At 46.5% G+C, this 25438-nt stretch overlaps 1 protein-coding gene across 7 annotated transcripts; it reads left to right on the top strand.

Annotated features, from left to right (window-relative positions):
* Positions 1-1719: 1719 nt before the first annotated feature.
* LOC140204022 (uncharacterized) lies at positions 1720-24852 on the top strand. 7 transcript variants are annotated; one of them, XM_072270246.1, is made up of 3 exons: positions 1720-1807; positions 4861-5029; positions 20337-24852. In XM_072270246.1, the coding sequence occupies exon 3, from the start codon at positions 21085-21087 to the stop codon at positions 21961-21963; it is 879 nt and encodes a 292-aa protein (XP_072126347.1). In that variant the 5' UTR covers positions 1720-1807; positions 4861-5029; positions 20337-21084; the 3' UTR covers positions 21964-24852. The 7 variants fall into 7 exon arrangements, with proteins under 7 accessions (XP_072126347.1, XP_072126348.1, XP_072126349.1 ...); XM_072270247.1 differs by having other exon boundaries at positions 4861-5034; XM_072270248.1 differs by having other exon boundaries at positions 1720-1835.
* Positions 24853-25438: the final 586 nt, after the last annotated feature.

The raw sequence follows: 25438 nt of genomic DNA, 5'->3' as shown, positions 1-25438 counted from the left end.
GTGCACACTCACTTGAGCACCTGTGTCACACAGGAAGTGTCACTCTGAAAGGGTGTCTGTGTGATGAATAGCAGACGACCCTGACAGCTGGAACCCACAATGTTCACAGACCTCTGGCACTGGCATCGTCGAAGCTGCAAGGCAGTCGGCACTTCCTAGCATTCGTACCAAAGCGAGCCTGGTAAAAGCACAGGCCCAGCATCGTCTGTTTCGCAGCTGCGGGCATCCTTAAGTTAGGGGCCTTTTAGAAGCAGTAAAAGGAGGAGGAATAATGCACCACTGCCTGGGCAAGCAAGCTCCTCACAGTCCTACACGAAGCATTAGTGAGGGCTATGCAAACTTGATCATGCATTTGCTGCATGAAGAGTTCTTTTTAAAATAAGACAAAGCTGGTGATTTCCAGGAGACAGCATGTGGTCCATTAGCTCTGATGGCTTAACATCGCTGAGGCCAGACAAGGAGAGCAACTGTTTGGCGCACTCAGACTCCGATAGTCCAGAAGTCTGTAAAAGCTGGGTTTTCAGCGATCGGTATTTATTGTGTTCAGGTGGGCGTTCAAGCAGACTCGCCACTCTCGCAGCCATGGAGTTGCTGAGCGACACCACCATGTAGAAAAATTTGGTGGTGTTGGCGGAGATTTGTCTCAGCCCAAATTGGGCCTCGGCTTGTACAAACCAGGCGACGGCATTTTGCCCCCCAAACTCCAGCAGTTTCAAAGTGACTACGTTGGTCGACATATTCAATAACTCTAGAACCGTCCTAGAGCATTGGGGTCACCAATGTAGGTTTTCACAAATAAAACGACATGGGGCCTTTTATGTTTAAGAAAAACCATAACAAATCATTTATTGTAATCCAAACACTGGACCAAATAAGTGTGGTGAAAGAACTTAACATAACTACATCATCATGTCAAAACAGACTCTTAAAGTGATTCCCAGCTCACTGTCAGTAGTCGTTTCCACCAACTACCTTACCCTATAAGGTTGAGAGGATGAAGACTCCTTGGGTATATCCATCCACCCACCTCTTTACTCTGACATCTTTCCCCTTTCTTCCTCGCCCTGAAGAAGGGTCTTGGCCCGAAACACCAACTGTTTATTCATTTTCATAAATGCTGCCTGACCTGCTGAGTTTCTCCAGCATTTTGTGTTGGAGAGTTGTTCCCTCAGGCAGACACCAAACATCCCCAAATATGCCAACTAGAGATGGAGATCTATCTCCAAGGTCCCGAATAATATTTACTCCCCAGTCAACATTACAGATCCTTTCATGGTCACGTTGTCGTTTTCGGGAGGCTGTCTGTCGACACCACACACAAAATGCTGGAGGAACTCAACAGGTCAGGCAGTGTCTATGGAGGGAAATTCGGGGAGACCCTCTCTCACTGCTACCCCTCTGTGACCCCCCACCTTCTTATTCTGGCGTCTGCCCACTCCCACTCCAGTCCCGATGAGGGTCCCGGCCCGAAACGGCGACAGTTCCTTCCCCTCCATAGATGCAGCCCGACCTGCTGATTTCCTGCAGCATTTTGTGTTTTGCTGAAGGTTTCGAGCAGCTAAAGCATTCGCCGTGTCTGTGATCTGTATTCCTCTGGCATGACGCCACCCGAGCACAGAGCGACGGGGAAGCCAGACAGCCGGCGACAGGCGCCATCCAAATGCAGGTTTGCCCGGGCGCCCAGAGCGCATGGACGTGACGTCACACTCGCGTTGCTGGGCGCTGACGGAAGTTCGGCGGCGGCGGTTCGGGGGCAAACGCCGGGCCGCGGCTTTAATCTACACCGGGGAGCCGCCCCCGGCGGCCGGTAGGACATCACTGCCGCCCTCATACATGTGGGCCCCTTTGACTTTGGATATCATTTGCGGGTTTTCTCTTCGGCGGAGGGGGGATTAAAGTGGGTGTACTTCCTGTCCTCACTCGCGATCTGTAGGTGTGGGTGATGCCCCTTGTCTTGGTCTGTCAACCATTAAACTTTACCAGGAGAGGAGGAATTGCTGGAGTCGGGAGTCGGGGATCTTGGGTTGATTTTCAGCAGGACGGGGGTGGGTGGAGGTGTCAAGAAGAGAAGAAGACGGAGGTAGCGAACGGGAGGTGGTATTGGGTGAGGAGTTGGATTGAGGAAAGCGAATGGCAGCTTTCTGGGAAATGGGAAAATAAGCTGCTGATCGTCCAGTAAGGGCAGTAGCGAGGGTTTAAATTTTAAAAACAGTAAGGAAGACTTTCAGTTATTGTTGAGTTTCTTGCCTTGTCTTGCACCAACCACTGCTGACGGGTTATAAACGTGCAGGAGCAATGTGTGGTTATGTGCCTTGCTCAAGGACATAACACGCCGCCTCGCCTGAGGCTCGAACTCGCGACCTTCAGATCACTAGTCCAACACCTTAACCACTTGGCCATGCGCCACAGACGTTTGGCCACACTTCCATTAGGTGCACGAAGGATTTTTTTTGGGGGGACAGATATCAGATATTGTGGGCTGTTTAAGACATGGGTACTCTTAGTGTAAAGATAATAGGTGTTGGCATTAAAAACAGTGGGAGCTAGGAATGTAACAGCAAGGAATTATGACAGTGGATTTGGGGGCTGCAACCACAGGACTCCAAGAACCAAGTTACAAATAGTTTAGCCGGGAGAAAAGTTGTGGACGCTAAATGGCTTTCATGGTGCAGTAAGTATAAAGCTTATCGGTGTTGATTACATTTGATGGAAAAGAGTTGTTGGATAAGGTTACTTTAGGTTATATGAGTTTGAGTCTATGTGCTACCCCCTCGGAGATGTTTTCAGTGCCAGGAGTTTGGTCATGGGGCAATCAACTATTAAAAGCTTCAGAGAAATATCTAGAGATAAAGACTTAACTCTGGAAATTATTAAAGGAGGGGTAAATAATATTCTGCCTTCAAAGAAGGGTTTTTTTAAATCCTGTAATAGAATGCTAGAAGCCTGTTAGCTAATGGTCAAGAATTTAATAAATTTGTTAAGACTACCAAATAAACCTGATGTTGTATGTGTACAGAAATTCTGGATGAAATCTTGTCTAAGTTTTAAGATGGAAGGTTATGCTGGTATAAGACGTGATTGGAAAATGGTTACGAGGAGGAGTGGCTACCTTTGTTCAAAACGGGGTAGCACATGAGGTAATGGAAATTGGACTTTGAGTCAATTGTGGTTGAAATTTGGAGAAAGAATAGTGAAGTAGAGATAAACACACACGAAATGCTGGAGGAATTCAGCAGGCCAGGTAGCATCTATGGAAAAGAGTAAAGGGTTGACGTTTTGGGCCGAGACTGGGAAGTCTCCCCACCTCCTTTCCAGTCCTGAAGAAAGGTCGCAGCTCGAAATGTCGACTATTTATTCATTTCCATAGATGTTGTCCACCTTGCTGAGTTCCTCCAGCATTTTGTGTGTGCTACTCTGAATTTCCAGCATCTGCAGAATCCCTTGTGTTTATGAAGTACAGGTAATACATTTTTCTAACCTTTGTGAAATTTTAACACTTGTTATATTAGAAAGTGTGAGTGGAAATGGGACACGCAAGTCAAGTCTATTGTCACTTAACAATATACAAATATGTAACGTATATAACCATATAATGTATATAGAAACGAGACAGGGTTTCTCTGAACCAGGGTGTAAAGCACATAACACACGATAACTTATGAAGGTAAGGATAAAATCTACTGATAGATCACACATAAGTAACAAACTAAAGCACATTAATATTAAATATTGCAAGATGCAGAACAGGTGAACCAGTGACACATTGAATACGATGCAGCAGGGAGTTCAGAAACCTAATGGCCCATCCTGACCGTTCTTGTTTTTATGCATCGTAGTCTCCTGCCTGGTAGAACGTCGAGGAGGATGGATGGGTGGGTGGGATCCCTGATAACAGTAAAGGCTGTGCTCCTGGTGGATGGCAGGGAGACCACTATGATCCTCTCAGCCGTTCTCACAGTCTTTGTAAGGACTTCCGGTCCGATGCTCAGCTGCTCCCAAGCCCGATGGAGATGCAACTTGTCAGGACGCTGTCAATGGTGCTCCTGTGAAACACATTTCAGATGGGGGGAGGGAGCCTTGCTCATATAGTGTGGGGGGTTTTAGTGCTCATAGTACTGTGTGGGTTTGTAGTGACAAAAAATGTGAAGGGGGACGGCGGTGGAAGACTTTCTGGGAGAAGTGTTCGGTGTTTATTAGGTGGCGGGAGTGCGCACTGCCATTACCAGTTCCCAGTCGCTATTAAACATTACTAGAAGAAGTCGTCCCCGACGGCTGGAAAGAGCCAGTACGTGTACCACAAACAGTGCGGGTCGCTGAGGTGAGATTGAACCCTCTTCCCCCCTCCCCCCCAATCTCTCACCACCCACCCCGGGACCCTCTGACCTGAGCCGCTGCCGGCCTGAAATACACGTGGCAGCATATGTATAGTGGCGGTTGCTCGCATGTGTGGAAACATGGTCAACAAAGCTGCCGTTGATAGCACAAGCGTCCGGTGCACAGGCAGATGAACTGGAGCTGGTGCTGAGGCTCCCAGGCCCTGCCGAGCTCTCCATAGCCAAACCTAGGCAGACAGCGCTGGAGCTGGAACAAAGAGGAACTGGGTCACACTCCTAGTAAATAAAGAAAATAAATCTCTGATCCAGCTGCTGATTATAACAGATGATGCAAGAACAGTTACCTTTGTCCCTTCAGTAGATGAATTGACCACTGTAATTCACTCCAAGGTCTTGATAAGACAGTGTGGAGAATACAACAGAATTGATGTAGATTTAGTGTACAGTACTGTGCAAGATTGTGAGGGACTCTATATTTTTTCATATAAATTTTGCTTTGGGTGTTTTTTTTTGTCTTCTGCATTAGTGTGTCAGCAGAAAGAGCAAATTTTCACAAACATGAGAAAACCTGCAGATGCGGGAAATCCAAAGCAACACACACAAAATGCTGGAGGAACTCAGCAGGCCAGGCAGCATCTATGGAAAAGAGTACACAGTTGACGTTTCGGGCTGAGGTCCTTCACCAGGACTGGAAGGTAAGGTGAGAAGTCAGAGTAAGAAAGTGAGGGGAGGGGAGGAAGAAGTACAAAGTGGTAGGTGATAGGTGAAACCGGGAGTTGGGGGAGGGAGTGAAGTAAAGAGCTGGGAAATTGATGGATGGAGAAGGGGAAATCTGATAGGGGAGGACAGGAGCCTGTTACAAGGATCACCCCTTGACCCCTCAATGAAGAGGAAAGGTATTACCCAGAAAAGGAGTCACACTGCCCAGGTGATCCTTGTGGTTCTGATCTTCATGTGTCCATGGGGTCCTCAGTATCCGCGATGGTTGGCCTCTGGTTGCTGGAGAGTTATCACCGCTACGTATTTGGAGCTCCTGACTCTTATAGTGTTGCTTATCAATTGAACTGGTGGATCTCCATCCCATTGGCTCAAGGTCACCTGACCTACCTGGGTCACCGTCTTGCTGGTTCTAGTCCAGGGCTGCAACCAGAATTGTTTCATGGTTCTGCCCAACCCAGCCTTTCAAATATGACTAGTTAACTAGGTGATCTAGACAGAGTCTAACGAAATTATAGATTGTTTCTTTGGTAGGTCTGGCATTTTACATAGTAAATAGCCGCTGATCTGAGAATTGTCTTGGGTTTAGCAAGTCATTACCTGAAGCTCTTTGTATCCACATTCAACTGCTGGTTATCCCAGAGCAAGAATCTGTTCACAAAATTAAGGTGTTTTAAGGTGCTTGGAAGTATATCCAGAGGGGATGTCAGGAGTAAGCATTCTACTCAGAGTGGTGGGTGTGTGGAATGCATTGCTGGTGATGGTGGTGGTCGCGGATACAATGGGATCTTTTAAGAGACTCTTGGGTACGTGGAGCTTGGAAAAATAGAGGGCTATGCGATAGGGGAATTCTAGGCAGTTCCTAGAGTAGGTTACATGGTTGGCACGACATTGTGGGCCGAAGGGCCTGTAATGTGCTGTAAGTTTCTATGTTCTATGATTTTCATTTCATTATTTTTGAAAGCATCTTTAGAGTTATACAGAAGTACATAATAGAAACAGGCTTTCAGCTCACCTAATCTGTGACGAACATTTAAACTGCCAACTGCCATTGACCAGCACAGAGATCATACCCTTCATACCCCTACCATCCATGTACCTACCCAAACTTCTTTTAAATGTTTAAATCGAGCTGGTCTGCACCACAGCCTTTTCTACTCAAATCTGCGAGCCTGTGAGCTACACCTTCTCACACTTCTGGTCTCTGATTCGCCGCTGCTCAAAAACCTTTGCTGTACACAATTTGTTTAAAAATGTGCTTATGACTTTTGCACAGTACTGTATATAGTTGGCATGTATTTGGGTAAAAGAGCCTTTCTCTGTACTGTCTCTCTCGATGGCTCTGACATAGATTAATGATGAGAAACTGGTGATTGACAGTTTAGTTTTTTTAGTGTTGTGATGAGAAAAGGATAGATATAGTTTATTTGCACTTTCAGAAGGACTTTGAAAGGTGCCACACGAAGTTATGTAGTGGTTACTGTAACACAGTTACAATGCCAATGATCCGGGTTCAATTTCTGCCACTGTATGGAGTTTATATGTTCTCCCCATGACCTGTGGGTTTTCACTGGATGCTCTGGTCTCCTCTCACTTTCCGAAGACATACAGTTCAGTAAGTTAATTAGACACATCGGTGTAATTGGGGTCATTGGGCCAGAAGAGTCTGTTACCATGCTGTATCAGCAAGACAAGTAAAAACTAGGGGTCGGCGATATTATACCGGTGTGAATTGAGGACTGTGTAATAAAAATAGATCAAAAGTTGAGGAATAAGCAGGTTATTTCTTGGTTTGGAAGCTGTAAGGAATGATGCAGGTTTCCAGAAGTTCACAAGCCGTGATCAATGATTTGGGGCCAAGTGACTTGCATATACAGTTGCTGATGGTGCAGAACTGGGTGATTGTGTGTCTGTGTTGTAGCAAGGACACAGAAAGTTATTAAGTGCAGAGACAGGATAGGTAGGTTATCCGTCCTTTCCGGCAGTGACAGTGAAACCTGTGTGGGAGAGATTTAAAGTGGAAACACTGTTGCACTGGGCAGTTCCACTCTCTCCAACTCAGAGGTCCAGGTCTAGTAAGACAAGCAGTCGTCACAACTGGGGTTTTCCTTATGAACCACCCTGGTTTCCTTGGCTGCGTAAGCCTAGGGAAGACACTCTCAAGTCCCGCCAGACTCGTGAGATTGAGATAGCTCATCCCAGCCCAAACCCCGGTTTGTGAGGATGCTGTGTCATTTGCCACCCTGTTACAAGTTAGTGCCATAAAAGAACAGACGGTACACTGCATGCGGTTAAAGGAATTATATTTATGAATCTTAACTAAAGGGGTGGTAAAGAATAACAAAAAGAAAAGGGCCCATTTTAATTAAACAGTCAAATGTGCACGAGCTGGACCTCGTCTTGAACTTCTCTGTCACTCACGCACTGGGCCCTCAGTCAACGTGAAAGCACACACCACCTTCCGAACGCCGCTCGCGATCCATCTCGAACAAACGGCTCTCCCACCGGATCCTACGCTACGACTGGTTCTCCCCAACGTCTTTCCTCTCTATTTCCCACCGAGCAAAAGCCCAGGACCAACCTTATTGTTCCTCATCAAGAAAAACCTCCCGCTAATTGGGTGACACACATTCCACATCATCCCTTATCTTCAACAATAATCCAGACAGGGTGACAGCAGAACAGACAGCTCTTACAGAGCTGCTAAGTGAAATACCTACTGCATAACAGTAAAGATGTGAACCAGGGCATTATACTCCCTCCCACACCACAAATAGTCATGTCCTCATGACACTGAAATAATTTGTTAGCCCATCATTAATAACACCGTTTTCAAAGGAGTTTTGTGAGGTCAGCACCTCCAATCCATTTGTAAATGGTAGTGACATATCTCACTGGGGGATAGTTGCAACCCTCTGTTCCTCCGGTGCTACGTAGGCCAGCCTATCGCCTGACTCTCTGAGACCTCCTTATCCCATCATCTCTGTCTTCAGTTTCAGACACTCCTGGTCTACATCGCAAGGACTACCCCGGTCTATCACTCGTGCCTTCTGGCATCTCAGGTCCCCCCGCCACTCGGCTGAGCTCAGCTTCATTCCAGTTACTTCAGAGCCCAGTCCCCCTTCGGGATCCAGCTGCAAAACTGCCTGTCCACAGATAGTCCCCCCAATTTCACCTGCCTCAGTGTGAGAAGGGTTGGGAATCTCTTCTTCAATTAGTGGTGAGTTAGCAAAAGGCTGCGTATGCCACACCCCCATTTCCTCATCCTCTTGATTCAGGAGCGTGAGCCGGTCTAATCCTTCCTGCTGCTGGTCCTTCAGTCTCTCCATATCGCCGCAGAGTCCTCTTACTGGATGTAGGCTCTGGGTCAACACGCACCTCTTGTCCCAGAGGCAGAAGGTGGTTCCGATGGAGAATCTTGACAGTCCCATTCCCGTCCTCTGGTTTCACCTGGAAAGCTGGTGTGTTTGGCATCTGACTCTCCACCACATAGAGCGTAGCCGCCCAGCAGTCAGCCAACTTACGCTTCTCTAGGTTGCCTCACCATAGGAAGGATGTGGAAGCGTTGGAAAGGGTACAGAGGAGATTTACCAGGATGCTGCCTGGTTTGGAGAGTATGGATTATGATCAGAGATTAAGGGAGCTAGGGCTTTACTCTTTGGAGAGAAGGAGGATGAGAGGAGACATGATAGAGGTGTACAAGATAATAAGAGGAATAGATAGAGTGGATAGCCAGTGCCTCTTCCCCAGGGCACCACTGCTCAATACAAGAGGACATGGCTTTAAGGTAAGGGGTGGAAAGTTCAAGGGGGATATTAGAGGAAGGTTTTTTACTCAGAGAGTGGTTGGTGCGTGGAATGCACTGCCTGAGTCAGTGTTGGAGGCAGATACACTAGTGAAATTTTTTTTTATATATGTAATTTTTATTGAGTTTTCAAAGTAAATACAAGAGAAAAAAATCTACCCTCCCCCCTCCCCTTAACCCTCCCCCCCCCGATATATACTACTACCTAAAGAGAAAAGGAAAAAAAAAGAGAAAAAAAAAAGAAGAACCGCCTGAATATTGGAAGGTTTCCACATGCTCCATGGGATTAAAAATAAATTTAATATATATTTGTTACTTTCCCCAAGGAACCAAGATCTTTATCATATCTAAAACATTACTTAGCTTCTCCACTCTCATAGTTCCCTGGGGAATCTCTTTGAACTTCACCATGTTGCTATGTGTTTCCCTCCCAATCATCCAGGCAAAAAGAAAAAAAAAAGATGAGATACAAAAAAAGAAAAAACAAAATACCCCCCCACTAATGTTGTGAATGAAAAGATACACACTACCCCCCTCCACTGTGCAGGTCGTGGCTATTGCCACGTTTGCACACATGAATAACGTAGCAATTGGTCAGTAACAAAAAATTGTATATATATAAAAAAGAAATTAATGTCATTATTCCCAGCTAGTATTCCTCAAATTTTAACCTTTCTTCCCCTCCCTCATATAATTAATGATATATTTATATATTCATCCGCCTAAAAATCCAACAAGCCTATTCCTTGATCCAGTCTTCATCTTCAATCCATCTCGCTCCCCTGGGTTTGTTCTTGTATCTGGTGAATATTCAAAGAATCTCGCACAAACTCCTCCGCTTTCCAGTAATCATTAAAAAATCTTTTTTCTCCACCTGTCAAAAAAATCTTCAAGGTTGCAGGATAACGCAATATAAATTGATAACCGTGATCCCACAGGCTTTTTTCACTGGATTAAATTTCTTCTTTCTCTTCAAAAGTTCATTACTTATATCAGGGTAGAAAAAAATCATCTTCCCTTCTATCATCAGTGGCCCTTTTCTTGGCAGCTTGGGCAGCCGCCTGTAGAATCCTTTCTTTGTCTTGAAATCTTAAGAATTTTATTAACATTGATCATGGATATTGGTCATCTTGTGGTTTTGGTCTTAGAGCTCTATATATCCGCTCAATTTCAATTGATCGGTCTTCCTCTTTCATTTGCAAGGTTTTCGGGATCCATCTTTGAAAAAATTCTATTGGATTATCTCCCTCTATACCTTCTTTAAGACCAACAATTTTAATATTATTACGTCTACTAAAATTTTCCAACACATCCACTTTCTCCAAGAGTCGATTTCTTTCCGTGTTCCAGACGAGCACGTCATTTTCTGTTTTTTCCACTCTATCGTTAATATGCTCCATTGTTCTTTCTATCTTCTGAAGTTTCTTATCCATTTTATCCTGTCTTTTCATAGCTTTATCATAGCACATCTTCACGTCTCTAAGCTCTGTTCTTAATTTTCTTAGTTCAGCCCTTAATTGCAATAAAGCCTCTCTTACGTCTCCGTCGTCTCCTTTACTTCCAGTCTCTTCCAGTTCTTCCTCCTCTTCTTCATCTGTATTCTCTGCAGAATCCAATTCTGACTCTGAGTTACTTTCAGTTGCAGTGGCCGTCGGTTCTTGTAGTTTAAGTTGTGTCGATTTGCGCATGCGTTCTTCTTTGCACATGCGCAATTCCGGCATCTTCTTCTGAGAGACCGCTACCGCCGCCATTGCTCCCTGTTCTTCTACACCGGAGATAAAATGCGTCTCCTCTGAAGGAGATCCAACCTGAATCCGAGGCTCCATCGCTGCAGTAGGCCCTTTTTCCTTCCCATCTCGCGGCGACTTCACAACAACAGACTTCTTCTGTTGCGGTTTACGAGGCATATCGTAGAGTAGTCTTACGAAGTGTATCAGTAGTTTTCGGAAAGTATTTATTTACTTCGTTTAAACGGTACTTTGCTGATTTTTTACGGGAGAGCTGGATTTACACGTCTCAATCCCACATCATCCCGTGACGCCCCCCCACATTAGTGAAATTTAAGAGACTACTGGACAGGTATATGGAAGAGTTTAATATGGGGGGTTATATGGGAGGCAGGGTTTGAGGGTTGGCACAACATTATGGGCCGAAGGGCCTGTACTGTGCTGTACTATTCTATGTTCTATGTTCAAGTAGCCCCAAATTCCTTATGAGGACTCGGTCTCCAAGCATGAGTTCGGAGAACCTAAACTTTTGATCGTACTTCCTCTTATTTCCTTGATTCTGCTTGGTAGCCAAGACCTCAGCTAATTCATAAGCCTTTTTCAGCTCCCTTCTCATATCAGACACGTACTTCAGATGTCTTCTGCAGTAGAGGACAATCACACTGCATCCAACGAAATCGATCCTGGACGATATCCCCACTATGAAACACCCTTGTTTCCTTGGCTGCGTAATTGTAGGGAAGACACTCTCAAGTCCTGCATACTCGGGAGGTTGATACGCCTCGTCCCACCCCAAACCCCGGTTCGTGTGGATGCTGTGTGATTTGCTACCCTGTTAGTGCCCTGAAATAGCAGACAGTACACTGCATATGATTAAAGGAATTATGTTTATGAATCTTAACTAAAAGGGTTAGTAAGAAATAACAAAAAGTTATTAAAACAGTCAAACGTGCACAGGTTGGAGATCATCTTGAACTTCTCTGTCACTCACGCGCTGGGCCCTCGGTCAGCATGAGCACTCACACCACCTTCCGAACATCGCTCGCAATCCATCTCAAACGAACAGGTCTCCCACTGGATTGTATGCTACGACTGGTTCTCCCCAGCGTCTTTCCTCTCTATCTCCCACTGAACGGAAGCCCAAGACCAACCTTATTGTCCCTCACCAAGAAAACCTCCTGCTAATTGGCTGGCACACATTCCACATCATCCCTTATCTTCAACAATAACCCAAACAGGCTGAAAGCGGAACAGACTGCTCTTAACAGAGCTGCTCAATGAAATACCTACAGCACACCAGTAAAGATGTCAACCAGGGCATTGCACTTGGTTTTCGTCTCCAGATTTGAGGAAGGACATTCTTGCTATTGAGGGAATGCAGCGGAGGTTCACAAGGTTAATTCCTGGGATGGCGGGACTGTCATATGTTGAAAGATTGGAGCGACTGGGCTTGTATACACTGGAATTTAGAAGGACGAGAGGGGATCTGATTGAAACATATAAGATTATTAAGGGATTGGACACGATAGAGGCAGAAAACGTGTTCCCGATGTTGGGGTAGTCCAGAACCAGAGGCCACAGTTTAAGAATAAGGGGTAGACAATTTAGAACTGAGTTGAGGAAAAACTTTTTCACACAGAGGGTTGTGGTTCTGTGGAATGCTCTGCCTCAGAAGGCAGTGGAGGCCAATTCTCTGGATGCTTTCAAGAAAGAGTTAGATAGAGCTCTTAAAGAAGTGAAGGGATATGGGGAGAAGGCAGGAAAAGGGTACTGATTGTGGATGATCAGCCATGATCACAGTGAATGGTGGTGCTGGCTCGAAGGGCTGAATGGCCTACTCCTGCACCTATTATCTATTGTCTATTGGTGGATGACCGTGACTACTTCTGTACCTTGTCATGCCCTTTGGTCTCCACAAAGCATTGCAGAACCAACTTTCTGGTCATTGCACCTCAATGTTGATCTCCCCCATCTAGTCCACTAGAGCTGACTTCACGTGCTAGGATAGGCATATCCTTGCTTACCAGGGTGTGAATCCTGCCGCCTACCCTCTCCCGGTGTAGCCTGCATGTCGGAGCGATGTACAGGGGTGTGGTCACTGTCGCAAGCAAACAGCTACTTGGAGCCACAGGCGAGAGCTGAGTGTCCAGTGGGGACCAGAGGTGAGAGAGCTGCCCCAGGATGGACACGACAAGCCCCTTCACCGGAGGTGCTACCTCTTGTGGGTGGGAACAGGGCAAATGAAATCTCACATGGAGAAGTCAGTGACACTAGCTCTAAGTGAGATCATCCAATTCAGTGAAATAAATAGAGCAGTGGATTACTTTGTAAATGACTACAGATTCAGAAGTGCGGGTGTTCAGAGAGACCTGGGAGCTTTGTACATGAATCACTGAAAGTGAATGTACAGGTACAGCAAGCAGATAAGCTGATGGAAGGTACTGCAAAAGAATTGAAATTTATAATGCTGCAGTTATGCGCAATGTCTACTTGGCCTCCTGTACCTAATAAAGTAGCTTCTGAGACTGTTTGTGGTCTTCAGCTGCCTAACCCATCCGGTTCTAGGTTCAACATGAAAGGCAGGGAATGGGGTCGATGGATCACGAGCTGATGGATGGGATTAATTTGGATTGGCATTACAGTGGGCACAGAATCTCACTAGCTGCTCCAGTCACTCCAGATAATCATGATCCTCGTGACATTACAGTTGTATTACAATCTCACTGATCCCTCGATGTCCTTTCTGATGGACCAGCTGAGGCCCAGTAATGATTTGTAAAGACTTCAGAACCAGGTTTATTTTGACTAACATATTATTTTGTGGCAGCAGTACAGTATGATACATAAAATAGACTCAAGTTGCAATAAGAATTTTTTAAAAGTAAATAGTGTGTTGGTGTTCATGGGTTCACTGTCCATTCAGAACGCTAATGGTGTGGGGGGGGATGCGCAGGGGGGAGAAGCAGTTTATAAAACATTGAGTGAGTGTGTGTCTTCAGGCTCCTGTACCTCCTCCCTGATGCTGGCAATGAGAAGAGGGCACGCCCTGGGTGATGGGGGTCCTGAATGACTGATGCCACCTTTTTGAAGGCTTGCCTCTCGAAGATATCCTCAGTGGTGGGAAGGCTGGTGCCCATGATGGGAGTTGCCTGCGTTTCCAGCTCTCAGCAGCTTTCTTCATTCCTTTGCCGTGCCCCTCTCCCCACCCCCGTACCAGACACTGATCCAACCAGGTAGAATGCTCATCGTGATACATGTGTAGAAATTTGCTAGAGTCTTGATAACCTACCGAATCTCCTAATGAAATATAGCATCATATCATCGTGTCCTTGCTTCTCTGCTACAATCGTGTATCACCTGTGGTGTGGGGTGCCTGTGGGACCGGTGGAGGGGCCAGGCCTCACTGCACCGAGTTAAAGACAGCACCTTTGCTAGGTCATCAGAACACGGCATTTCCATGTCAGTGTTTGGGAGAAGAGCCATACATTTGTGTCCATGTCCTGGCCAAGTTTTTGCTTCCCCAAAGATTAAAGGATCATCAGGCTGGTTTTCCATGTAGGACTTTGCAGTGCAGAAGTCCACTTCCTCGACCCCCTTATGGCTCAAAGGTGCTTTGATATCACCTGTGACTCCACCATCATTGCGATCTTGGGCTGAGGATTTCAAAAGTTTGTGTCCAGGGATTTCTAATCTTGTGTGGTGGTCTGTGATCTGAATGTGAACTAATTGACCTCACCGTCTAGTCTTGTGCTCAAGTCTCTGGAGGTGCACACAAGCCGCTGAGCTTGACCCAGTGGCAGGATAATCTTACAGCAATATAGCATGGACGCAGGCCCTTCCACCCATCTAGTCAATGCCATCTTGGTCTTCTGCCTCATCCCATCCACCAGCAAGAGAAAATCTGCAGATGCTGGAAATCCGAGCAAAGCACAAGATGCCAGAGGAACTCAGCAGGCCAGCCAGCATCTATGGAAAAAAAGTACAGGTGACATTTTAGGCCAAAACCCTTTGGCCGGACTGGAGGAAAAAAATATCTGGACCGTCGTCCTCTATGCTCCTCATCAATGTACCTTTCCAAACTACTTTCAAGTGTACTTGTCTGCTGAACAGGAGATTGCACAATGGGGTGGAAACGTTTCCTTGTCACATTTACATGCAGTTTTAAAAAAGAGAGCGGGACCTTTTGGTATTTGTCTGCCGAGCAGGAGATTGCTTGGGTTATTAGTAACTTAGCAAGGGCCAATACAAAAGAAGTGAAGTGTAACGGAACAGCCATTGTTTGAGTGGGCTTGGGTTAGAGTGGGAGGCTTTGGCTTAACAGGTTTCAGTGAGAACAGGCAGAGGTTCTAAGTATGTTTCTAGAAAGTTCTTTTCATTTTCTTCGTCCTTTAGTACATAGTTAGCATGTTTTGAGAATGGATCCAGGGTTAGTGTTATTTTCTTTGTGTGAGATGTGAGAACTCGGACAGACCTCCCCAGGATAAGACCATAAGACGTAGGAGCAGGATTAGGCCATCTGGCCCATCGAGTCTGCTCCAACGTTCAATCATGGCTGATCCTTTTTTTTTCTCCTCAGCCCCAGTTCCCGGTCTTCTCCCTGTAACCTTTGATGCCATGTCCAATCAAGAACCTATCAGTCTCTGCCTTAAATACACTTAATAACCTGGCCTCCTTGCAATAACCTTGCATGTGGCAACAAATTCCACAAAATCACCACCCTTTGGCTAAAGAAATTTGTCTGCATCTCTGTTTTGAAAGGGCACCCCTCTATCCTGAGGCTGTGCCCTCTTGTCCTAGACTCCCCCAACATGGGAAACATCCTTTCCACATCTACTCTGTCTAGGCCTTTCAAGATTCGAAAGGTTTCAGTGAGATTCCCCCCCCATCCTTCTAAATTCCAGCGAGTACAGACCTAGAGCCATCAGATGTTCTTTGTATGATAACCCTTTATGATGTGTATGATAAGTACATGTGCATCGAGCTGCAGCTAATTAGAGATCAGATGAAGGGACTGGAGCTGCAGCTAGGCGACCATCGACTCATACAGGAGAATGGGAAAGTGATAGACAGGAGGGAGTCACCCCTAAGTTGCTGAGGACAGGTAGCTGTGTGACTATCAGGAGAGGGAAAAGGAATCGGCAGCCAGTACAGAGCACCCCTGTGGCCATTCCCCTCAATAATAAGTATACTGTGTTGGATACTGTTGGGGTGACAACCTACCAGAGGGAAGCTGCAATCACCAGGCTTTGTGGGTCAGGAGGGAAGTGGGGAAAAGAGGAGTGCAGTGATCGGGGATTCCATTGTTAGGGGAGCAGACAGGAGATTCTGAGGATGTGAAAGAGACACCTCCCAGGTGCCAGGGTCAAGGGCATCTTGGATCGGGTCCACGGCATTATAAAGGGGGAGGGTGACCTGCCTCTACTTTCTTGGGAGTTTGCGGAGATTCACCCTAACATCTAAAACTTTGACAAACCTCTATAGATGTGTAGTGGGGACTACATTGACTGGTGCATCACAGCCTGGTATGGAAACGCCAATGCCCTTGAATGGAAAATCCAACAAAAGGTAGTGGATGTGGCCCAGTGCATCGTGAGTAAATCCCTCCCCACCATTGAGCACATCTGCCTGAAACCCTGTCGCAGGAAAGCAGCATCCTTCATCAGGGACCCCACCAGCCAGGACATGCTCTCTTCTCACTGCTGCCATCAGGAAGAAGATACAGGAGCCTCAGGACGCACACCTCCAGCTTTAGGACTAGTTATTACCCTTCAACTATCAGAGTCCTGAACCAGTGGGGATAACTTCACTAGCCCCATCATTGAAATGTTTGCACAACCAGTGACTTATTTCAAGGATTCTTCATCTCATGTTCCCGATATTTGCTGTTTGTTTATTTATTATTATTCCTTTCTTTTAGTAGTTTGTTGCCTTTTGCCCTCTAATTGAATTCCCAAGATGGGTGGCCTTTCCTCTATAGATTTATTGATAAGGCCCACAAGAGAATGAGCTTTCAGCAGCTGGAAGTCATGGTATTGATACCAACGACATAAGTAGGAAAGAGTTGAGGTCCTGAAGAGAAAATACGGGGAGTTGGGTAGGAAGCTGAAAGACAAGACCTCAATGGTAGTAATCTCTGGATTGATGTCTGTGCCACATACCAGTGAGGGTAAGAATAGGATGGTCTGGCAGATGAATGCACGCCTAAGGAATTGGCGCAGAGGGCTGGGTTTCAGATTTCTGGATCATCGGGATCTCTTCTGCGGAAGGTATAACCTGAACTTGGATACCAATACGCTTCTGGGCAGGTTTAGTAGAGCTGTGGAGAGAGTTTAAACTAATCTGGCAGGGGTATGGGAACTGGAGTAATCAGGGCAGTTGGTATGCAAGTAGAGGCAGTGTGTAGTGAGACTGTGAGGAAGGACAGGCGGATGACAGGGCAAAATTGCAGTCAGTGGGATGAGTTGCAATGTAAGGGGGCAAAATCAGAAAGGGTGATGAAAACAGGACTGAAGATGTTATATTTAAATACACACAGTATACGGAAAAAGGTTGATGATCTTGTAATGCGGTTAGAGATGGGCAGGAATGATGTTCTGAGCATCACTGAGTTGTGGCTGAAAGAAGATCATAGTCGGGAGCTGAACATCCAAGGACACACACCGTATCGAAAGGTCAGACAGTTAGGGGGAGGGGGGTGGGGGGTGACTATTGGTAAAAAATGAAATCAAATCCATAGAACGAGGTGACAGAGGATCAGAAGATGTAGAATCCTTGAGGGTAGAGTTAAGAAACTGCACGGGTAGAAGGACACTGATGGGAGTTATATATGGAAGGCCTTCAAACAGTAGCCAGGGTGTGGTCTACAGATTACAAAGGGAGACAGAAAAGGCATGTAAAAAGGGCAATGTTAGGGTAGTCATGGAGGATTTCAATATGCAGGTAGATTGGGAAAATCAGGTTGGTGCTGGATCCCAAGAGAGGGAATTTGTAGATTGCCTACGAGATAGTTTTGTTAGAGCATCTTGTCTGAGCGCATAAGGGAAAAGGCAATTCTGGATTGGGTGTTGTGTAATGAAACTGATTCGATTAGGGATCTTAAGGTAAAGGGTTCTTTAGGAGGAATGCTGTTTTCGTTTGGCTCTATTCCTGTATGGTTGCATAATTAAATTTGAATTTGGTTTGATTTTGATTTGATATGATGGAACTCACACTGCAGTTTGAGAGGGAGTAGGAGTCAGATGTATCAGTCTTATGATAGAGTAAAGGGAATTGCAGAAGTGTGAGAGAGGAGCTGGCCAAAGTTGATTGGAGGGGGACACTAGCAGGAATAATGACAGAACAGCACTGGCTGGAGACCCTGGGAGCAATTCGGAAGGTGCAGGATAGAGACAGCCCAAAGAAGAAACATTCTAAAGGGAGGAAGAGGCAACCATCGTTGACAAGGGAAGTCAAGGCAACATAAAAGCAGAAGAGTGGGCATATAATAGAGCAAGAGTTAAGGCTGATTTATACTTGTGCGTCAACTCGACGCCGTAACCTACGCAAGTGGCCTACATGCGTTGTGAGCATTTATACTTGTGCATTGGTGTGTCTGCGTTGCTCTGCAATTCAGGCACATCACGCATGCACACACCTGCCCGTGCAAGGCCGCATGGTCATGGTAGTCTTTCTCGGGGTAAACAAGTTTAAAGTGAGCGTCTTTTTTCGTAAAAGCAAAATGTGTCCCCCATAATTTGGGAGGTCTGTAAAGCTTCATGGAAAGCATTGCAGCCAGAGTCACTTCCCTGCCCTTCAGTTGCCCAATGGGAAGCTATTGCAGCGTAGGAGGAAATGCGATGCTACCAGGCGGACCAATCACAGATGTTGCAGTCAGCATTGCTGCGACACGCAGTTACATTTTGGGAGAGGTGTGTGTCAGGCTACGGCGTAGGGATCCGCGTAGGCTCAGCGTGGGGTTCGCGGCAACGCCGTACTTACGGCGTCGAGTTGATGCACAAGTATAAATCAGCCTTTAGTGTGAATCTTTTAAAAACAACAGAAGGCAACTAAAACAAGAAGGGAAGGGAAAAGTTGCAATATGAAGGTAAGCTCACCAATAATATAAAAGGATACAAAAAGTTTTTTTAAATACAGGCTGTATATAAAATGTAAAAGAGGTAATGTAATAGATCAGACCCCAGGAAAATGACACTGGAGAGGGTAGTATTGGGAGGGATAAAGAAATGGCAGACAAATTTGAGCATTTTGCATCAATCTTCACTGTGGAAGACACTAGCGATATGCCAGCAATTCAAGAGTGTCAGAGAGCAGAAATGAATACAGTTGCTGTTGCCAAGGAGAAGGTTCTTGAGACGCTGAAAGGTCTGAAGATAGAGAAATCACCTGGAGCAGATGGACTACACCCCAGGGTTCTGAGTGAGGATCTGGAGAGATCGTGGAGTCAGTAGTAGTGATCTTTCAAGAATCACTAGTTTCTGAAATGGTTCTGGAGGACTAGAAGATTGCAAATGTCACTCCATTCTTTAAGAAGGTAGGGAGGCAGAAGAAAGGAAAGTGTAGACCAGTTAGCCTGACTTCAGTAGTAGGGAAGATATTGGAGTCGATTATTAAAGATGAAATTTCGGGGTACATGATAAAATACTAAATACTAAATTCAGCATGGCTGCCTTGAGGGGAAATTTTGCCTGACAAATCTATTGGAATTCTTTGAGGAAATAACAGGCAGGATAGACAAATGAGTGTCAGTGGATTTTGTTAACTTGGGTTTTCAGAAGGCTTTTGACAACGAGCTGCATATGAGGCTGCTTAACAAGAGCCCATCCTATTACAGGAAAGATACTAGCATGGATAAGAGGTTAGCTGGTTGGTCAAAGAAGTGGCAGTTGAAATATAGTGTATGGAAGTTTATAATTATGCACCTTGTTAGAAGGAATAAATGCATAGTCTATTTTCTAAGCAGGAAGAAAATCAGAGTTGCAAAGAGACTTGGGAGTCCCCGTGCAGTATTCCCTAAAGGTTACCTTGCAGGTTGAGTCAATGGCGAGGAAGCCAAATAGAATGTCAGTGTTCATTTCAAGAGAACTAGAATATAAAAGCAAGGAGATGATGCTGAGACTTTCTAAGACATTGGTCAGACCACACTTGGGGAACAGTTTTGGACCCTTTATCATGATATGCTGGCACTGGAGAGGGTCCAGAGGATGTTCACGAGAATGATTCAGGGAATGAAAGGGTTAACGTATGAGAAGCGTTTGATAGGTCTGGGCCTGCATTCTCTGGAGTTCACAAGAATGATGGGGATCTCATTGAAACATATCGAACATTGAGAGGCCTATTGAAAGTGGATGTGGAGAGTGTTTTTCCTATAGTGGGGGAGTCTAGAACCAGAGGGTACAGCCTCAGAATAGAGGGATGTCCATTTAGAATAGATGAGGAGGAATTCCATTAGTCATAGGGTTGTCAGTCTGTGGAGGCCAAGTCATTGGGTATTTTTAAAGTGGAGGTTGACAGGTTCTTGATTAGTCAGGGCTTCATAGCTTCTGGGCTGAAGAAGGAAAATGCCATTGAGAGGGATAATAAGTCAGCCGTGATGGAATGGCAGAGCAGACTCAATGCGCCGAATGTCTAGATGTCACAATTACAGTGTCATAGTCAGAGAGCCACCAACTGAGTCACAGCCCACCCAGGAGATTAAAGTGATCTGTTCTGAGTCACTACCCTGCACTCACTGATGATTTTTGTAACTTTTTACAGAACATCAAAGGTGGAGGAATTGCGACTGGGTATCTCAGGTGGAATATCACATCAGGTCTACACCCCACTCAGCTCCCCAGCACCTGAATATCTTCGGCCTGTGAACGTGGAAGGAGAGATGCTGGTTTGTTTCACTTCAGACCCCAGGCAGTGAGGGCTGTTGCAGGGCACCGACCGTGACACATTGGGGAGATGACACACTGTGTACGGCAGGGAGGGAAGAAACCACTTTCATGAGGTTTGCAGAGAAGCCGTGTAACTTCTTCCAGTCTGTGAAGGAGCGGGCAGTGATCACTCCAGTGCAGATTGGGAAAGGAACACCCACTGCAAGAGAGACCGTGTGTGTCACGCTGGGGGAGGTGAGCTCACCTGATCTGTGACTGGGAACGTGTTCTCCACATCCTTGTTTCTGCACCAGGAAACATTCCTCCTTTTGACTGAGATAAACTTGATCCATTATCCTGAGAATATTCAAATCATCTTTCCACCTGTTTCCATTTGAAGAAGGTAATTAATTCGGTCATCTTTTTACTGACTGATCACTGAGATCCCGAGGAAACATTGCCACCCTCTTCAGGCGCACGAAGAGACTCACTCAGTCATTCGATTCACTCGCTCATCCCACTTGGTGAAACACCAGCGAATTTACACCAGGGAGAGGATCTTATTCAGGAAGAGTGTTGATTCAGTCATCCAACCGCCTGGCACATCTGACTGTGGGCAGAACTTCAAGTAACCCGGTGACCTGATGAACCACCAGCAAATTCCCGCCAGGGACAGGCCATTCACCTGCTCTCACTGCGGTAAGGTTTTCAAGAATTCCTTCAGCCTGCAGCGGCACCAGCGAGTCCATACCGGAGAGCGGCCGTTCACCTGCTCCGATTGCGGGAAGGGATTTGCTCAGTCGTCTGATCTTCTGATGCACCAGCGAATTCACACCGGGGAGAGGCCGTTCACCTGCTCTGAGTGTGGGAAAGGATTCACTTTGTCATCGGGCCTTGTGAGACACCAACGAATTCACACTGGGGAGAGGCCCTTTGCCTGCTCCGAGTGTGGGAAAAGATTCATTCGTTCATCCGAGCTTCTAACACACCAACGGATGCACACCGGGGAGATGCCTTTCACCTGCTCTGAGTGCGGGAAGGGATTCACTCGGTCGTCTGGCCTTCTGACACACCAACGAATTCACACTGGGGAGAGGCCCTTTGCCTGCTCTGAGTGCGGGAAGGGGTTCATTCGGTCATCCCAACTACTAACACACCAGCGAATTCACACCGGGGAGAGGCCTTTCACCTGCTCCGAGTGTGGGAAGGGGTTCACTCAATCGTCTGTCCTTCTGACGCACCAACGAATTCACAGCGGGGAGAGGCCGTTCACCTGCTCTGAGTGCGGGAAAGGTTTCACACAGTCGTCCGAGCTTCTGGCGCACCAACGGATTCACACCGGGGAGTGGCCCTTTGCCTGCTCCGAGTGTGGGAAAGGGTTCATTTGGTCGTCACAGCTTCTGGCGCACCAACGAATTCACACCGGGGAGAGGCCGTACACTTGCCCAGAATGTGGGAAGAACTTTGCTCGATCATCTCACTTCTGGAGGCACCGACGGACTCACACTGAAGGGAAAGTTTAAGTGTGCGGTACATACGTGTGGCATTTAAACACGGCCGCTGCTGAGAGAGCGGTGAGTTTACAAGTGACTGCAGGAACTGATTCTGCAGTTGTTGCTGCTGTTGATCACATCCAGGTTTGGACCCTGGCTACTGGGCACATTTGGGTTGTTTCCCCCTCGAACTGCAGGTACGTTTGTATTCTGCATCGATTATAAATAAGTCTGTTCTGTGTGGATGAACTGAGCTTGAGGAGGATGTGAAGAGACTTTGAGGGGATGTGAACGAGATGAGGGGTTGGGCAAGAACACGGCAGATGGGAGACAAATATGGGAAAAAGGAAGTTCATCGACCCCAGTAGGAAACTCGCGATGTTAAAGGGATCATGGGATGTCAGATGACACTGTCCGGTCACCGTCAGGTGTGACCTTGCTGACTGGTGGGGCAGGTGAGAGGGGCTGAATGGCCTTTACCTGTGGTACGATGGTCACGCAAAGCAGGAAGCACAACACTGAGGGTCCAGCAGCATCTGTGGAGGCAGAAAGTTTGAGTCGACAGTCTGGGTCTCCTGACGCTTGGTCTCGAAATTGAAACTTTAACTTGTACCTTTTTCCTCCACGGGCACTACTCAACCTGTTGAGCAAATTCAGTGTCCTGTTTTGTTGTTCCAGGGTCCGACATCTGGTCCGCCTGGGAAAATGGGCCAAGGACTGCAGGGGGAGCTCAGTGTTGCATCTGGGAGGTGAAACCAGGACAGGACTGGCACAGTGAATGCAGTGTCCTGGGGAGCACTGGAGGACAGAGAGACCTCCGTGTACCGCGTTCCCTGAAAGTGTTAATTTGGATAGACGGGGTGATGAAGGCGTTTGGCACACTTACCCTCATCGGTCAGGGGACTGAGTGCAAGAGTCAGCAGCTGGGTTGTAACTGCACAAGATGTCGGTGAGACCTCACAGAGTTTATGTACAGTTCCGGTCACCTAAAATAGGAAGGACAAAGTGTAAATGGAGGTTCACAAGAGCGATACCAGGAATGAGTTACATAGAGAGACTCGATAGAGCACAGAACACTGCAGCACAATACAGGCCCTTTGGCCCACGATGTTGTGCCAAACTTTTAACCTACTCTAATATCCATCCAATCCTTCCTTCCTACATGGCTCTCCATTTTTCTACCATCCATGTGCCTAACCCAGGAATTTCGGAAATGGCTCTGCCACGTCTGCCAGGGGGTTCCACACTCGACACTCTGTACAGTTCTCCTTCAAGATTACGGTACTCGTGCCTGCAGCGAATACCTTGAGCAAAACACACAAAATGATGTCAGACAGCATCAGTGGAGGGAATGAACAATCACTGTTTCGGGCCGAGACACTTCATCAGTACTGGAAAGGAAGGGGGAAGCAGCCAGAAGAATAAGGTGAGGAACTGGAAACACAAGACTGGGTGAACCCTGCCTATCACCTCTCTGGTTTCCCTTCTCTCTCCTTCTGTTCTCCTCACGTGCCCTTTCACCTCCCTGTGGTGCCCCTCCTCCCTCCATTTCTTCTGTCTCCTATCAGATTCCTCCTCTTCCCTTGTCTCTTTATCCCTTCCACCTATCCCCTCCCAGCTTCTTACCTCATACCCACCTTACCCCTCACCTGGTCTAACCTATCACCTGCCAACTTCTTACCTCATACCCACCTTATCCCTCACCTGGTCTAACCTATCCCCTCCCAGCTTCTTACCTCATACCCACCTTACCCCTCACCTGGTCTAACCTATCCCCTCCCAGCTTCTTACCTCATACCCACCTTACCCCTCACCTGGTCTAACCTATCACCTGCCAGCTTCTTACCTCATACCCACCTTATCCCTCACCTGGTCTAACCTATCACCTGCCAGCTTCCTACCTCATACCCACCTTACGCCTCACCTGGTCTAACCTATCACCTGCCAGCTTGTACTCCTTCCCATTCCCCCACCTTCTGCCCACTATTATTCCAGTGCTGAGGAGGAATCTCGGTCCGAAACATTGAATGTTTACCGCCCGCCGTTGATGCTGTCTGACTGCTGAGTTCCTCCAGCATTTTGTGTGAGTTGCTCAAGATTTCCAGCATCTGCAGAATCTCTTGTGACTGTGCAGTGACACCTTGCGACTCTGAGGTGCAAGAGCACCTCCCCGAGGCAGGGCAAAGATTCCACATCTGTACAAGTTCCTGCTTAGACAACAGAAAGAACCTGGGCCAGTACTGACCATGGCATTTTAGGAAGGTAGCAGCAGCCTGGAGAAGATTTACCACCGAAAACAGCATGGAGTGAATGGGGGAAAAATTAGATCAGTCTTATTAAAATACATCAACAATCTAGCAACAGCTTCTTACTGTCTGAAATCAGGTTTCGCAATGTTCATAAAGTCATTAACACTACCTCATTTATCTTTCAAACTATTTATTTATTTATTGATTGTAAGCTATACTAATTTTTCTGCCTTCTAGTGTACTGCTGCCTGTTTGATGGCTGACAGGGTTTTGGGAGAGTGCACCAACTCTGCCCCATCTGAGAACCGCTCCTCGGCTCAGCTTTGGTGTTGGCTGAAGTCACAGGCCAGCACGCCACTCCTTCCTGTCCCCCGGTCTCCCTCCGCCAGGGCAGGGAACGAAACCCGTTGTGTTCCTGCCTCCTGCTTCCTGCCTCATCCTTCCGAGACACTGGCTCGGGCATGCTTGGCTTTGCGTATGCTCAAAACCCACCGTAGAACTTCAGTTTGGATTATACTGAGAGGATGCTTACTGGGTAAAACTAGGTGCCATGGAAAGTCAGTATCAAGGATCAAGGTTATTTGTTGTTATTCTTCAGTACATGAGTACAAAGAAGAACAGAATTATTATTTCTCCTTATCCAATGCAGCATAAACACACAATAAGCACAAAATACACAATAAAAATATTGTTGTAAATCCTATTGCAATTTATAGTGTTTTTTTTAATGTACTGCACTGAACTACTGCTGCAAAAGATCAAATTTCATGACATGCTTGAGTAACGATAGACCTGATTCTGTCCATCCCCTCTCCTCAGGGATCACTCTCTCCCAAATCTTCTCCTCCCCACCCATTTCTACAGGGGTCACCCTCTTCATGACCTGCTGCTGTTCATTCATTCCTGCTGAGTACCAAAGCAAAGATTCTACATTTTCATTAAAGCCATAAGATATAGGAGCAGAATTAGACTATTTGACTCACCGAGTCTGCTCCACCACTTGATCATGGCTGATCCATTTCCTTCTCAACCCCAATATCCTGCCTTCTCCCCGTATCCCTTCATGCCCTGACTAACCAAGAATCTATCAACCTCTGCCTGAAGTATACTCAATGACGGTCTCCACAGCCATCTGGGGCAATAGATACACCACTCTCTGGCTAAAGGAATTGCTCCTCATGTTCTAAATGGACATCCTTCTGTTCTTGAGTCTGTGACTCCTGGTCTTAGACTCTCCATCTGTAGGAAACATACAC

The sequence above is a fragment of the Mobula birostris genome, chromosome 10 (assembly GCF_030028105.1).
Source record: "Mobula birostris isolate sMobBir1 chromosome 10, sMobBir1.hap1, whole genome shotgun sequence".
In the NCBI taxonomy this organism is placed as follows: Eukaryota; Metazoa; Chordata; class Chondrichthyes; order Myliobatiformes; family Myliobatidae; genus Mobula; species Mobula birostris.
This window is presented reverse-complemented; position numbering and strand designations above follow the sequence as displayed.

What these genes read in the sequence shown, in the direction of transcription:
- LOC140204022 (XM_072270251.1), top strand. Translation starts at nt 21,085, where the DNA reads ATGAACCACCAGCAAATTCCCGCCAGGGACAGGCCATTCACCTGCTCT.